The following is a 15,456-nucleotide window of genomic DNA, read 5'->3' as shown; positions in this document are numbered from 1 at the left end:
CTGCGGCAAGGTGTGCAAAAACCCGACAGGTCTCAAAATCCATCAGACCAAGATGGCCTGCCTGAAGGGAGGACAAGTGAGGCGACGCTCAGGGGCAGTGGCTAGCACTATAGATAAAGTGCCAGTCACAAACCCTGGTCAGACGGAGGAGGAGCCGGGCCCGGAACTACCCCACAGTGTCCGGAACCTCCAAGCTGCATCAGTCCCCCCACAGGGTGGAAAACCAGAACATCACCGGGTTAAGTGGCCTGCCGCAAACAACAAGGAGTGGCTTCACCTGGATATGGACTTAGACAAGATCCTGGAGACTGTGAAGGGCGATGTGGACCATAAACTCCAGGCTATGTGCACCTTGATAACATCAATCGGTGCAGAGCGGTTTGGGGTGACAGAAAGGCCCGCGAGCAGGCAAACATCGAGACCCAACCGACGGGAGCTTAAGATCAGCCATCTGAGACAAGAACTGAAGATTTTGAAACGTCAGTTCAGGGCAGCAAACGAGGAGGAGAGAGGTGCCTTGTCCGAACTCAGGCAGATCTTGAGGAGCAAGCTAATCACACTTGGGCGAGCTGAATGGCACAGGAGGAAGGGGAAGGAGAGGGCTAAGAAGCGCAAGGCATTCATCACCAACCCATTCAGCTTCACTAAGCGTCTACTGGGGCAGAAGAACAGTGGCACCCTGAAGTGTTCGGTAGAGGATATTAACCACCACCTTAAAACCACCTTCAGCGATCCTTTAAGGGAGCAAGATCTAGGCCCATGTGAGGCCCTGGTAAAGCCACCAGTGCCCGTGGTGCAGTTTAATACCGCAGAGCCTACCCTGAAAGAGGTCAAAGACGCAGTGATGGCTGCAAGATCAAGCTCCTCTCCAGGCCCTAGTGGGGTCCCATACAGAGTCTACAAGCAGTGTCCCAAGCTGCTTGTGCGACTCTGGAAGATCTTAAAGGTGATCTGGCGTAGGAAGAAGGTCGCCGCCCAGTGGCGGGCTGCAGAGGGAGTCTGGATCCCAAAGGAAGAGGACGCGAGTAAAATCGACCAATTCCGCATCATCTCGCTGCTCTGCGTCGAAGGGAAGATCTTCTTTAAGATAGTGTCCCAACGGCTGACTGACTTCCTCTTGAAGAACGGTTATATTGACACCTCAGTGCAGAAGGGTGGAGTCCCTGGTGTTCCAGGATGCCTAGAGCACACGGGTGTGGTCTCGCAGCTCATCCGGGAGGCAAAGGCAAGCAGAGGGGATTTGGCAACACTCTGGCTGGACCTAACGAACGCCTATGGATCCATCCCCCACAAACTCGTGGAAACAGCGTTGACAAGACATCATGTGCCAGTAGCTATCACTAACCTCATCCTGGACTATTATAACAACTTCCAGTTGAGGGTAACATCAGGATCATCAACATCTGCCTGGCAACGCCTGGAGAAGGGTATTATTACAGGCTGCACCATTTCGGTGCCACTCTTCTCCTTGGCTATGAACATGATTGTGAAGTCTGCTGAGGTGGAGTGCAGAGGCCCTCTGTCAAAATCTGGAACGCGGCAGCCCCCAATAAGAGCATTTATGGACGATCTCACAGTCACCACAACCTCTGTGCCCGGTTGTAGATGGCTACTCCAGGGGCTTGAGCGGCTCATCTCGTGGGCAAGGATGAGCTTCAAGCCCGCCAAGTCCAGGTTTTTGGTCTTGAAGAAAGGCAAGGTGGTCGATCGGTTTCGCTTTGCCATAGGAGAGACAGCAATTCCATCAGTGACTGACAAACCTGTGAAGAGCCTGGGCAAGGTCTTTAACAGCTCCTTGAGGGACTCCGGTGCACTCCAGCAAACTAAGGCTGACCTGACTGCATGGCTTGCAGCTATAGACAAGTCGGGGCTGCCAGGGAAATTCAAAACCTGGATTTACCAACATGGAGTCCTGCCAAGACTCCTTTGGCCTTTGCTTGTCTATGAGGTGCCCATAACAATGGTGGAGACGTTGGAAAGAACCATCAGCCAGTTTCTTCGCAGGTGGATGGGGCTTCCCCGATCCCTTAGCAGCATCGCGTTGTATGGCCATTCCACAATGCTGCAGCTTCCAATCAGCGGCTTGTCAGAGGAGTTTATGGTCACACGTTCCAGGGAGCTGATGATGTACAGGGACTCCGCTGACAAAAAAGTCGCCACCGCAGGAATCCAAGTGAAAACGGGGAGGAAGTGGAAGGCCCACGAAGCCATTGACAGAGCTGAGGCACGGCTGCAGCACAACATCTTGGTGGGTAACACAGCAGTGGGTCGGGCTGGGCTTGGTAGCTTCTCTAAACCTCGCTACGATAAAGCTGGAAGAATGGAGAGACGTCAAATGGTACAGGATGAGATCCGAGTAGAAGTGGAGGAAAATCGGCGGATCAAGATGGTGGCTATGTACCAACAAGGCGCCTGGACAAGGTGGGAACACGCCGAAAAGAGGAAAATTACCTGGCCAGAGCTCTGGAGACTGGAGCCCCAGCACCTCAAGTTTCTCATCCTATCCGTGTATGACGTTCTTCCAAGCCCAACCAATTTGCAGCGCTGGGGTATGGCAGACACCGCGGCATGCCAGTTATGTGAGAGGAGAGCCACGCTAGAGCATATCCTCAGTTGCTGCCCGAAGGCCTTGGGGGAAGGGCGTTATCGCTGGCGACATGACCAGGTCCTTAGGGCTCTGGCAGATACGCTCAGCAGATACCAGCCCCCCCGAAAGAAGCTCATTACCTTCGTCAGAGCTGGAGAGCAGGCACAACATCAGCCAGGTTCCTCTGGAGGGCTTCTCACCACAGCACGAGACTGGGAACTCCAAGTCGACCTGGGGAAACAGCTTAAGTTCCCAGAGCACATCTTGGCCACTGCACTCCGCCCAGACGTGGTGTTGACATCGGAGTCAACAAAGCAAGTGGTCCTGGTGGAGCTGACTGTTCCCTGGGAAGACAGAGTTGAGGAGGCCAATGAACGTAAGAGGGCCAAATACTCAGAGTTAGTGGCTGAGTGTCGGAGCAAAGGCTGGAAAGCCCGATGCGAACCAGTCGAGGTGGGGTGCAGGGGTTTTGCTGGCCAGTCTCTACCCCGCACCTTGAAGCTCCTTGGAGTTAAGGGTCAGCTGTGCAGAAAAGCCATTAGGAACATCATAGAGGCTGCGGAGAAAGCCTCAAGATGGCTATGGATCCGGAGGGGGGACCCTTGGAGTAGCAGGCCACTTGGACACAAGTTGGGGGCTGATCACCCCCGGCTGGGTCGCCCGAGCGAGGGTGTTTGATGATCAAAGACCCGAAACACCCAAGGACCTCGGGTTCATCACTGATGATGTGTCCAAGTAGCACCTAGTGGTGTATTCAAGAACTGTGAGACAATTAAAAAAATGCAAAACGCAAGGTCTTTTACCATCTGTCGTACATAATATTATGAAAAAAATTCATGGAATTTGAAAAAATCTTAATCTATGTTGGTCATGGCTGGAAACCTGTTCATTGGATGTTCAAGGTGATTCAGCAAGACAGTACCAGGCCTCATCTTACATTTGCTACAACAGCATAGCTTTGTAGATCTGTCTACCATTTAAAATGTATGGTGTATCATGACTGCTGACAGGCCTGTATGTAGAACAACTGAAAGCCTTGTGTCAAACAAAAATGGAAAAAAATCTGCAAAAATAGTGTCCTCAGTTCCCAAACAAAAAAAGGTATAACTAAGAGGAAAGATAGTGTAACACAATGGTTACCATGTTCCATTTCCCATTTGTTAGCGTGGTTGAGTCTTTGAATTCAAATTTTGTTGATATTTAACAAATACAATCAAGTTGGTCATTGTTTTTTCTTTTTTAGTTGGACAAATCACAGCCCTTTGTTTTTATTGCATTTTACACAAAGTCCCAAGTTTTCCAGTATTTTCCTGTTTTTGCAGTAGCTCAGTATACAGAATCGTTTCATACATGGCAACATTGTAATTTTTCGCCTTTCATCACTAGCCGATAAAGAAATCCTCTGTCAAATCCCATAGCCATCTTTATCCTTACTGTTATCTTTCCTGACGACTGTTTCGCTGTTGTGCTGATACTTAATACTCTTCAAATCCAAGCTTGTTAAGTGGATTATTGTCTAATAACTAAGCTTTCAAATTATATAACACTTCCCCCGACTGGACTTATTCACTCTGACTGGCTGCTGCACAAACAACAAGCACCTCTGCACTCAAGAAATGCTTAGTAAACCCATTTACCATACTTCTCTGAGACCTTCAAACCATCAGGCTTCCAGTGGGTAAATATAAATGCTAGTTTTAGTAAAAAAACATATTTTTAAACAGTCATTTGAAATGAGACATAATGATATTACTGTAGATTTGCCTAAATATACCATGTAGTGAATGCTATGTAATACTGGAATACATCTGCCCTAAATGGTTTTTAGTCTAATTCCTCTGCAGTATGCACTACACTCATGCTGTGTGACACGTGTGAAACCGCTGATCTCTTTTTTCAATGGCTAGCCGCGAGTTCATACATTAATCTTTTAACACATGCAAAGAAAAAAATCTATGGCCCTTCTATTCCTCTACCACTAATGCCTATATCCAAACCAAACAGTAAAAGTCACTGTTACAACTTTAAAAATAGTTATAATGTCCGGTCTTCCTGTTTGTAGACAATCCATCTGTGTTTGTTGAGTGCCCAGCCAGGCTTCTGCCACCATTAGGACTCGAACACGGGTCCCTGCTGTGTGTATTAGACTGCTTCACCACCTAAGTACATCTGCCCCAAACATCTCTAACGTAATGTCAAAACATTTCTACAGTACTTTGACATCAAGCTTGGCTCAGTTAACAACAGCAATACAATAACTGCATGTATTTTAATTGTTTGTTGCTCTTAGAATTAATATCATAAAGGAAACAATTTACCTAAAAGCATCATCTTTTATTAAAGCCATAGATAAATGTTCAGCGTGTAAATCTAGAGATAATAGTACCTGAAGACGTAGGAACAGATTTTACTGATCACAACTACATAGAAGAACTTTCAGTGCTTAAAGATAATGTCAGAACATTGCAACAAAAATATATAAGGTTCTGAAGAACTCCCCTTAATGGCCAGTAGATTAGAAGGGGTCAGATTATTTCCCAGTACCAAAAAAGGAAACATAAAGGAGCGTGAAACCAACAACCAGTCTACCTAATAGCACACACCAGTAAAATTATGCTCAGGAATTTTAGATGTAAAGTTTAGATGTAAAGATTGTCCATTCAAACAAAGATCAGACTATGGTCTTCTCTGTGATTATTTATGGGCAGGGTTTTGGGCAGCTCCTTATCCTCTGGTGGTGGTGTGTTAGTGTGTGTTGTGCTGGTATGAGTGGATAAGACACAGCAGCGCTGATAGAATTTTTAAACACCTCACTGTCACTGCTGGACTGAGAATAGTCCACCAACCAAAAATACATCCAGCCAACAGCGCCCTGTCGGCAGTGTCCTGTGACCACTGATGAAGGTCTAGAAGATGACCAACTCAATCAGCAGCAATAGATGAGCGATCGTCTCTGACATCTACAAGGTGGACCAACTAGGTAGGAGTGTCTAACAGAGTGGACAGTGAGTGGACACGGTATTAAAAAACTTCAGCAGTGCTGCTGTGTCTGATCCACTCATACCAGCACAACACACACTAACACACCACCACCATGTCATTGTCACTGCAGTGCTGAGATGGTAAGTGGAGCTGATAAAATGGACAGTGAGTGTAACAGTTAAGGATGGACTACAGTTAAGGATGGACTACAGTCAGTAATTGTAGAACTGAAGTGCTTCTATATGGTAAGTGGAGCTGATAAAATAGACAGTGAGTGTAGAAACAAGGAGGTGGTTATGGCATCATGTTATGGCTGATCGGTGTAAATTTTAAGAAGCTGTTTTATACTAATAAGGGTCACTGTGGGCATGGACTCTTTCCCAGAAACATTTGGCATAAAGAGGGAATACACCCTCGTCATGGTAAAAATACAAAAAAATATAGATACACAGAGAACATGCCAAACATTTCAAATCGTAACCTGGGATGGGGATTAAACTCCCCAGAACTGTGTGGCACTTGCTGCAAGATTGTTTAGTCTAAGGTTTAGTCCAAGCACTCCAGGTTTCAGGTTTTCACTGAAATTACTCAGGCCTGAGGAGCAAAAAGTCTGGCATAAATCACCCGGAGTTCATTCTACAATATATTGTATTGCACATGTGATGTATAATGGTGTCACTGCAAACCAGAATTCTTTAAAACGGCTGAATTATAAATGATAGCTGCAGAGTGCTCTACTAATAGAACAAGTTACCAGCATTTGCTCATGTAATAACTTTAGTCTGATTTAACATTCTCAATGTTCCTGACAAGGTTATCAAAAAGCAATCTATTTATTCATTTGTCACCAGGTCACCAAACACATAGGAAATAAATGCACTGGCATTATATTTAGTCATTATAAAACTGTAGCCAAAGGGTGCAATACATATTTAATGATATGCAAACAATGGCAATGATGCATGTCTTTCATGCATGCAGCTAAATGCTTTGCACATGAAGCACGCACGTTCATCAATAAATATTGTAGTGAAATTTCACACACTTTAATATGCACTGGATTATTATTATCATTCTCTACACTATTTTTTTTCCAGGGTCGCAGTGGGTCGTGTTAGCTTAGCAGTTAAGGCAGTGGTTCTCAACCCTTTTTCTTTTAGACTCCCCTGTGTTCAAAAAGAAAACTTTCTGGGTCCACCTGACACGGGTTATGATATTATTCTGACGCTTTTAGCAAGCATGACAAGAGGTATTGTGATCTACATGAACAACTGAGTTGGTATCTTTCATAATGGCCGTTCGTTGACCTTTGCATTTTTGTGGTGGCCAAATCAAATGTGTCCATTCTTGAAGACCCAACATAGACCATAGGCTTTTTAAAAAGCAGTGACAATGACATGGTGGTGGTGTGTTAGTGTGTGTTGTGCTGGTATGAGTGGATCAGACACAGCAGTGCTGCTGAAGTTTTTTAAATACCGTGTCCACTCACCGTCCACTCTATTAGACACTCATACCTGGTTGGTCCACCTTGTACACGTAAAGTCAGAGACGATCGCTCATCTATTGCTGCTGTTTAAGTTGGTCATCTTCTAGACCTTCATTAGTGGTCACAGGATGCTGCCTATGGGGCCCTGGACTGGATATACTTTTGGTTGGTGGACTATTCTCAGTCCAGCAGTGAGAGTGAGGTGTTTAAAAACTCCATAAGCATTGCTGTGTCTTATCCACTCATACCAGCACAACACACACTAACACACCACCACCATGTCAGTGTCACTGCAGTGCTGAGAATGATTCACCACCTAAATAATACCAGCTCTGTGGTGGTCCTGTGGGGGTCCTGATTATTGAAGAACAGGATGAAAGGGGGCTAACAAAGCATGCAAAGAAACAGATGGACTACATCCGTAATTGTAGAACTAAGTGCCTCTATATGGTAAGTGGAGCTGATAAAATAGACAGTGAGTGTAGAAACAAGGAGGTGGTTTTAATGTTATGGCTGATTGGTGTATATATAGTGGTCTAGTAAACTATAAATGTATGTCGTCTTAACCTTTGCCCTTTCTCTTATTACCCTATTCTAAATCCTTTTGACTTACTCGACCTTTGGGTGGCCAGAAGCAAAACCATCGTTTCCCAAATGGTTCCGTTTGGAGAGGTTGCGCTCATGATGTAATTGCTCTCTGTTTCATAAAGAGGATTTATTGAAAATCAGAGTGCAGGTTATGAGCTGTCAATGACAGCAGAAGAAAAATTCTGAATTTACTGTATGCTTTTACAGCCAGATTTCTAAAATAATTGTTGCGAGACAAGACGGTAAGTTAGTGGTTATAAACCTGTCCTCCATATAAATTACCTAATCAAGAGATCCGGGTGGTTACATAAATTAGAGCAGTCATTCATCTTCAATGGCCTGTACGTGCATATAAACCCAGAACGACAGTCATATACTTCAGTGGAAAGGAGGCCTGCATCACTGTTTACAGAGTTCACAGGGAAAATGGATGACTTCTTGCATGCTCAATCAACTGTGAAATGTACATTTAATCATCCTGAGAAAGCCCCTCGGTTTATTTGTGTTGCAGCAGGGATTTACATTTCCAAACATCCACCATATTAATCATTACTTCATCACTTCCCCTGTGTGACAAGGCGAATAAACTCTTCAGTGTGTGAGGCCTGAACATGTGCTTAATCACACCCAGGAAAAAAACATGCTGAACTTTTATTCACTTCACTATTCACTCAGGCCGGCAAGAGTACTGTATTATGCAGACACGGCATGTCAATTCAGCATTCATTCATGTTTTTTCTTATAAGTTTACCATTTTTAATAATGCGAAAAGGAATTATTTGTCTCATATGGAAATGTCTTACTGCAGGGAGGTCCGATCTCTCCCTGTGATGTTCCTACCAGAAGATGAATGACATCCAAAGCAAAGATAAAAAAAAGCACATAGGTGTTTAAGCATCGAATATATCCCCATGAACTTCTCAGCATGTTGTAAAGAATAAGTCAAAAGCTCATATTAAAAAGACAAGGTGAAATCGAGTGCTCCGTTTTGTGATGACACCCATCCCAAACTGGCGTTGACGCACACAGTTCACACCACAATGAGATGTTGAGTGATTTCTGCACGACATGTCTGCTGTACATATTTCACTCGGTTCATTTTAATGATATGCGGAACGTCTTGCCGTCAACAATGAATCCTTCATGAGAGTACGATGTGTAACTTTGTCACCCCGGATGAGGAACGTGTTACACTTGCCAGTTTAAACAAGATTAATGGGTCACTCAGACATTTACATCCTCATACATTTTTATAACTGCACTATGAAGTGGATTTGATGTATCAGTAACAAGATAAATGATGGGTAGAAAGATTTGGCAGCTCTAACTTTAAACAATCTTTCATTTGATGCCACATTTTTTACGTCTATGTGGAGTTCAGGAACTCTCTGACATGCACACGCTGTACGCCAGAGAGGCCTGTCAGCTGAATAATTATATGGCGTGTGGGTGTGTGTGTTGTGTCAGTGCTTGAAACACACCTTAACCTCAGACTGACATTACTTATGTATTTTAGCACTGATTGGCGATCACGTCCTTAACATAACCACAAGTGTATTTTTTTCCCCACTTTCCTTCCTCAGTCACTCATTAAATTGCCAAAATCGACATTATGCACGAACATGAAAAGCAGCTGAAAGCTTCTCTATGCTGATGCCAGGCCTGCCACGAATTTCCAGAGAATGAAGCATGTTTTTTGGCCACGCGGCTCAGCTAAGAAGGAATCAGGAAATATAGTCAGTGGCAGGAAATACTCCCTGTCATAGAATGATCAGAAATGGTAAATTGATCTGTCAGAGTTCTCGGAGTGATAGGACAGGGATGTCTTTGCCTCCCCCCTAATAGATTTATAGCTCACACTAGAGGTAACTGTGAAAAATTCTAGGCAACGGATTTATCTGTAGCAGACAGGTAGACGGACACTTTCACTCATCTGGATTAAAATGTGTATGGTATCAGCAGTACCAAGTAATGTGTGTCATGCTGGAACAGAAAGGGCCTTTATCAAAAAGCTGGAAGCAGATCATTTATTTTATTTTGTATTGAGGAAACATCTGATCTAAATATATAGTGAAGGCGTCCACATACTTTTGGGCATTTAGTGTGCCTGGCTCATCATAATTTTAGAAAACAGACAAGCCCAAATACAGTATAATACCAACAGCTTACTGCATGTTGAAAGCAAAAATCTACCAATTTTCACCCCTTCTGATCATACCCCCTTAATTTAAACCTCATGCTTTCCCTGCCGACTAACATAAAACAAGGGCTACCATCATGTGGAATGTCCCTGGATCTGGCTGTGCAGTATCAAGGAACCGTGGCTGCCTGTGTGATGTGACATTTCCATCTGAGTGCCATGCGGACAAATGCATACATGTGTGTAAGCTTTGTTTAAGATGTGAAGTCATCCTTTGTGGCGTTTGGTTTAGGGAAAGACCTACAGGGAGCCGAACAGTGGGCCCTTGTCTGTCAGCCCCATGACAAGGCCTTTCATTTCCAGCCTAATGGCCAAGAAAGGCAACGCCAGGCCACGCTCTAAGCCTTTACGGAAAACAAAACTTTTGTTTCCAAATGTCTTGGACGGAGCTAAGCGCTCCAGACTCGTATGATTAATGACTCGCGGCCACATTGTGTGGAAGCCGCTAATTAACTGCAGACTGATTAAAGACTTGTAAACTTTGCTGATAACCTGCATTTTCTCTCCCTCTCTCCCACTCGTTTTCTTTCTTGCACAAACTTGGCATGTGGAAGCTCTTACTGCCAAAGTGGTTAGAAGCGGACCCAAGCTGAGGATGATGAATGTAGTCTCCAACAGGCATATACAGGCTCTAATTTAGAACTATTTAGTGTGTGACATATGGACATGGTGCTCTCGCTTTCACTCTTCTCACGTTCTCAGTTTACAATTCATATTTAGAGCAATGCTGTTTTACAAGTTCTCCTGCCACATTTATGACTAACTTTGAGTATTGACAATTGTAGCTTTCAAATTTTTTTTCTTTTCCATTCTCTTTTCAAATAAGGATTATAAAGGTTAAACTTGTAAGCTGCACACAAAATACAGTACAAGCTTTGACAGTGCCAAAACATCACATTACTTAATGTACCTGAATCCAGCAGTAGCTCCGGTTAGTGTCAAAGTGTGAGCATATCTCATTCATCAGGTAGAAAAAAGCTCACTTAATGACTCACTGGGATCCAGAGTTCTGTCTCCAAAACTTTTAGCAAGGGGTTCCTGTACTAACTCAAAATGACAGAACGGAGACTGAAATACAGACACCACTAAGGCAACACAACCATAAAAACACATTTCAAGCCCCCAAGGAAATGAAATGTCTAATGTATAACGTCTAATTCCAGTTCCATAAGGGCTGTCAACATTTCACCTTGTGTCCTCATCCATTTATCTTTCTTATTTTTTTTTTATCCTGGTCAGTGTCAGGGTAGGTTCCGAAACACTGGGCTAAAAGCATAAACACACCCTGGATAAAGGACATTGCAGTGCATCACACCCTTATTTACACTCACTCATGCTTATGAGTAATTTAAAGTAGCAGATCGACCTACACTGTGTTAGACCTTCTTTTCTTTAACAACACTCTTCAATTATTTGAGTTTAAACACTTTGCACTGGTGGCACACGTTTTCAATAGGAGACAGTTCTGGACTGCAGACAGGTCAGTCTAGCAGCTGCACTCTGCTGCAAAAAAGCCACACTATTGTAACACATGACAGATGTGGCTTGGCAATGTCTTGCTAAAACAAGCAGGGATGTGCCCATTAAAGATATAGGCAGGCTAGCAGCAAATGCTGCTCCAAATGTGTATGTACCATTCATCATTAATGGTTCTTCAACAGATTACCCATGCCCTGGGCACCAACAAACTCTCATTCAGAGGTGGACCATCAGGATGTTTTTTTCTCTTTGGCTTGGAGAACACAACATCCTATAACAGGGTGGCTGTGGAATGGGCTTCAGCAGCTCACTCATGTTATTAGTCGTGTCCCTATGCGCTGCCTAGTTTGGCCGGCAAATGGGGCACTGAGGTGTAATTTGTGATCTGTCAATCCCTCTGGATTGACTATCACCTGCTTCTCATAAACATTGATTCGCAAGCTCGGTGTTGCCCCAAGCTTGTGTGCCAAGTCACTCAGTCCGGTCCGATTTTCTGCTGACCTGCAATGTCTGCATTCTTTTGGTTTTTGGGAACTGCCCATAAAATGCTTATTATACACCACAATCATATTCTACCATTTCAGGTTTAGGGTTATCCCAAAACCACACCCAATGCTCTACATATATTTACAGCATTAAGCGTTTGGTCACTGGTCCAGTACCTTTACAGCTAAGCTAACACTGCACGAGTAACGTAAACATTGTTTCGGTGTTGCACCAAGTTGCATAAAGCTCAAAAGTCAGTTCACAGACGCATCTCTGTGTTCCAGATGTATTTCTAGAAATTAGCACTTAAAAAATGAGAATCTTTCATTAACTTTTAATACTGATACAAAATGATGGTACAGTTTTTATAACAAATAATTTTAATGAAAACCAGACACAAAAAAGTGGTACAGTAAACAACCAACATATCTGCCTTTGTTTTCCCATGTTTGTATGAAATAAGGAAGTGAATAAAATTATTTTACACAGTCTGTTGCTGTATCTCAAATGGCATTTAATTAAACAGAAGTGCACTTGAGTGCCAGTGTATTCGATTCTTTTGCGCATGTTAATAGGAAATACTGAGATCCAGGTTCAAATCTAGCCCTGCTATCGGCCGACCAGGAATCTACACAGACATGATTGGCTATGTCTATGGCCAAAGCCCTGTAACAGACTGGTGCCCTGTCCAGGGAATTCCTGCCTTGCACCCAGTGTTTCTCAGTGAAACTGGACCTGCCATGACCCTTGCTAGGATAAAGTGGTTGATGAAAATAAAAATGAAATTACACATTTAAATACTTAACCCTATATGTACTTACACACCAAATACTAGCTGACTGCTCAAAAAGCTTTTTAAGAGTTACAGTGGGGTCAAAAAGTATTTAGTCAGCCACTGATTGTGCAAGTTCTCCTACTTAGAAAGATGAGAGAGGTCTGTAATTTTCATCATAGGTACACTTCAACTATGAGAGACAAAATGAGGAGAAAAAAATCGAGGAAATCACATTGTAGGATTTTTAAAGAATTTATTCGTAAATTATGGTGGAAAATAAGTATTTGGTCAATAACAAACAAGCAAGATTTCTGGCTCTCACAGACCTGTAACTTATTCTTTAAGAAGCTCTTCTGTCCTCCACTCGTTACCTGTATTAATGGCACCTGTTTGACCTCGTTATCTGTATAAAAGACACCTGTCCACAGCCTCAAACAGTCAGACTCCAAACTCAACCATGGCCAAGACCAAAGAGCTGTCGAAGGACACCAGGAAGAAAATTGTAGACCAGGCTGGGAAGAGTGAATCTACAATAGGCAAGCAGGTTGGTGTGAATAAATCAACTGTGGGAACAATTGTAAGAAAATGGAAGACATACAAGACCATTGATAATCTCCCTTGGGGCCAAGATCTCATCCCGTGGGGTCAAAATGATCATGAGAACGGTGATCAAAAATCCCAGAACTACACGGAGGGACCTGATGAATGACCTGCAGAGAGCTGGGACCAAAGTAACAAAGGCTACCATCAGTAACACACTACGCTGAGAGGGACTCAAATCCTGCAGTGCCAGGCGTGTCCCCCTTGCTTAAGCCAGTACATGTCCAGGCCCGTCTGATGTTTGCCAGAGAGCATATGGATGATCCAGAAGAGGATTGGGAGAATATCATGTGGTCAGATGAAACCAATATGGAACTTTTTGGTAAAAACTCAACTCGTCGTGTTTGGAGGAAGAAGAAAAACCCAAGAACACCATACCTACTGTGAAGCATGGGGGTGGAAACATCATGCTTTGGGGCTGTTTTTCTGCAAAGGGGACAGGACGACTGATCCGTGTTAAGGGAAGAATGAACGTGGCCATGTATCGTGAGATTTTAAGCCAAAACCTCCTTCCATCAGTGAGAGCATTGAAGATGGAACGTGGCTGGGTCTTCCAGCATGACAATGATCCCAAACACACCGCTCGGGCAACGAAGGAGTGGCTCCGTAAAAAGCATTTCAAGGTCCTGGAGTGGCCTAGCCAGTCTCCAGACCTCAACCCCATAGAAAATTTGTGGAGTCCGTGTTGCCCAGCGACAGCCCCAAAACATCACTGCTCTAGAGGAGATCTGCATGGAGGAATGGGCCAAAATACCAGCTACAGTGTGTGCAAACCTGGTAAAGACTTACAGGAAACGTTTGACCTCTGTCATTGCCAACAAAGGTTATGTTACAAAGTATTGAGTTGAACTTTTGTTATTGACCAAATACTTATTTTCCACCATAATTTACAAATAAATTCTTTAAAAATCCTACAATGTGATTTCCTGGATTTTTTTTCTCATTTTGTCTCTCATAGTTGAAGTGTACCTATGATGAAAATTACAGACCTCTCTCATCTTTCTAAGTAGGAGAACCTGCACAATCAGTGGCTGACTAAATACTTTTTGGCCCCACTGTATCTGTCAATTATGTGTGCAAGTGAAATAAAATAGAGACAAGGTGTAAAACAAACACAGTGCAAAGCACATGATGGCATCTTACATGTGATGCACCATGCAGCGGGTGTGCATTAAAACACACATAAAGCCATTCATCTGCCTATTACGCTGTTGTCACGGTGTGCTGCCAAACCAGCTCTGACCTGCTGTGGCAGGTGTCCTGTGGTATCTGGTTCCAGGATTTTACAAGCAAATCCCTCTGCTAAGATCTGTTTGTCCAGCACATCACACATGTACTCAAATTGAGTTGTGCGGAATGTGATCCAGACCAGTCTTGAACCTCCTCAACATGTACTCAAACCATTTCCTAACAGTGTGTGCAGTGTGCATTATTCTGCTGAAAGTGGCCACCTATATACAATAAGACTGTTGCTGTGGAGGTATTTACGTGGTCCACCACAGTTTTAGGAGACTGGCACCCATAAGATTATGGTAACATGTATGACAGACCATCTTTGCCAAATCTTTTTTTAAAGTAAACAACACATGTTAATACCTGTGCCTGCATGCCCATTGTAGGTCATCTGTAGTTGAACAAGGGTTATCATGGGCATTTTGACCACCTTCAACTACATAGCACCATAAAAAGGAGGGTTAGATGTGATATGATACATCTCCCTATCATCAGTATTAACATTATTTGCAATTTGAGCCACAGTAGCCCTTCTGTTGGTCTGTACAAGATCTGATAGCTTTTTTTGTCTTCTGGCATCAATGATTCTTGGTCACATAATACTTCCTGTGAGCACCCCACAAGTCAAGAAACATTGACCCCGAAATGTGGCTATAACCATTAAGTCCTCAGATTTACTCAGGTCTTTACACTTGCCCATATCAGCTCAATTTGATGTATCATGAGAAACCACCATCAGCCCAACATCTACTATATTCCTGACCATGATTAGGAAAAAATTGTTAAAACAACAGTGCAACCATTTGTTGTTTGGGCAAGTTAACAGTCAACATGGCGCTTGGGTGGCAAATCAGTAAGTACTTGTGAGTTTGAATCACGGGTCTGCTACCAGTAGGCCGGGCACCTATACAGACAAAGATTGGCTTGTCCAAGGGTGGGAATGCCAGAGGGGATTCCTCAAAGTCGTGGCAATTATGACCCTTGCTGGCTGGTTGATGGCACCTGCATAAAATAGGGGATAATGGACATCAGTAACTCTC

General features: G+C 43.6%; 1 protein-coding gene across 1 annotated transcript; it reads left to right on the top strand.

Annotated features, from left to right (window-relative positions):
- The first annotated feature begins 239 nt into the window (after nucleotides 1-239).
- On the top strand, nucleotides 240-3,274 carry LOC134314517 (uncharacterized). Its single transcript, XM_062995128.1, has one exon. It carries the CDS (start codon nucleotides 284-286, stop codon nucleotides 3,263-3,265), a length of 2,982 nt encoding a protein of 993 aa, XP_062851198.1. The 5' UTR covers nucleotides 240-283; the 3' UTR covers nucleotides 3,266-3,274.
- Nucleotides 3,275-15,456: the final 12,182 nt, after the last annotated feature.

Source organism: Trichomycterus rosablanca, chromosome 5 (genome assembly GCF_030014385.1).
Source record: "Trichomycterus rosablanca isolate fTriRos1 chromosome 5, fTriRos1.hap1, whole genome shotgun sequence".
NCBI classification, from domain to species: Eukaryota; Metazoa; Chordata; class Actinopteri; order Siluriformes; family Trichomycteridae; genus Trichomycterus; species Trichomycterus rosablanca.
The sequence above is the reverse complement of the archived record's forward strand: the minus strand, read 5'-3'. Positions and strand labels throughout refer to the sequence as shown.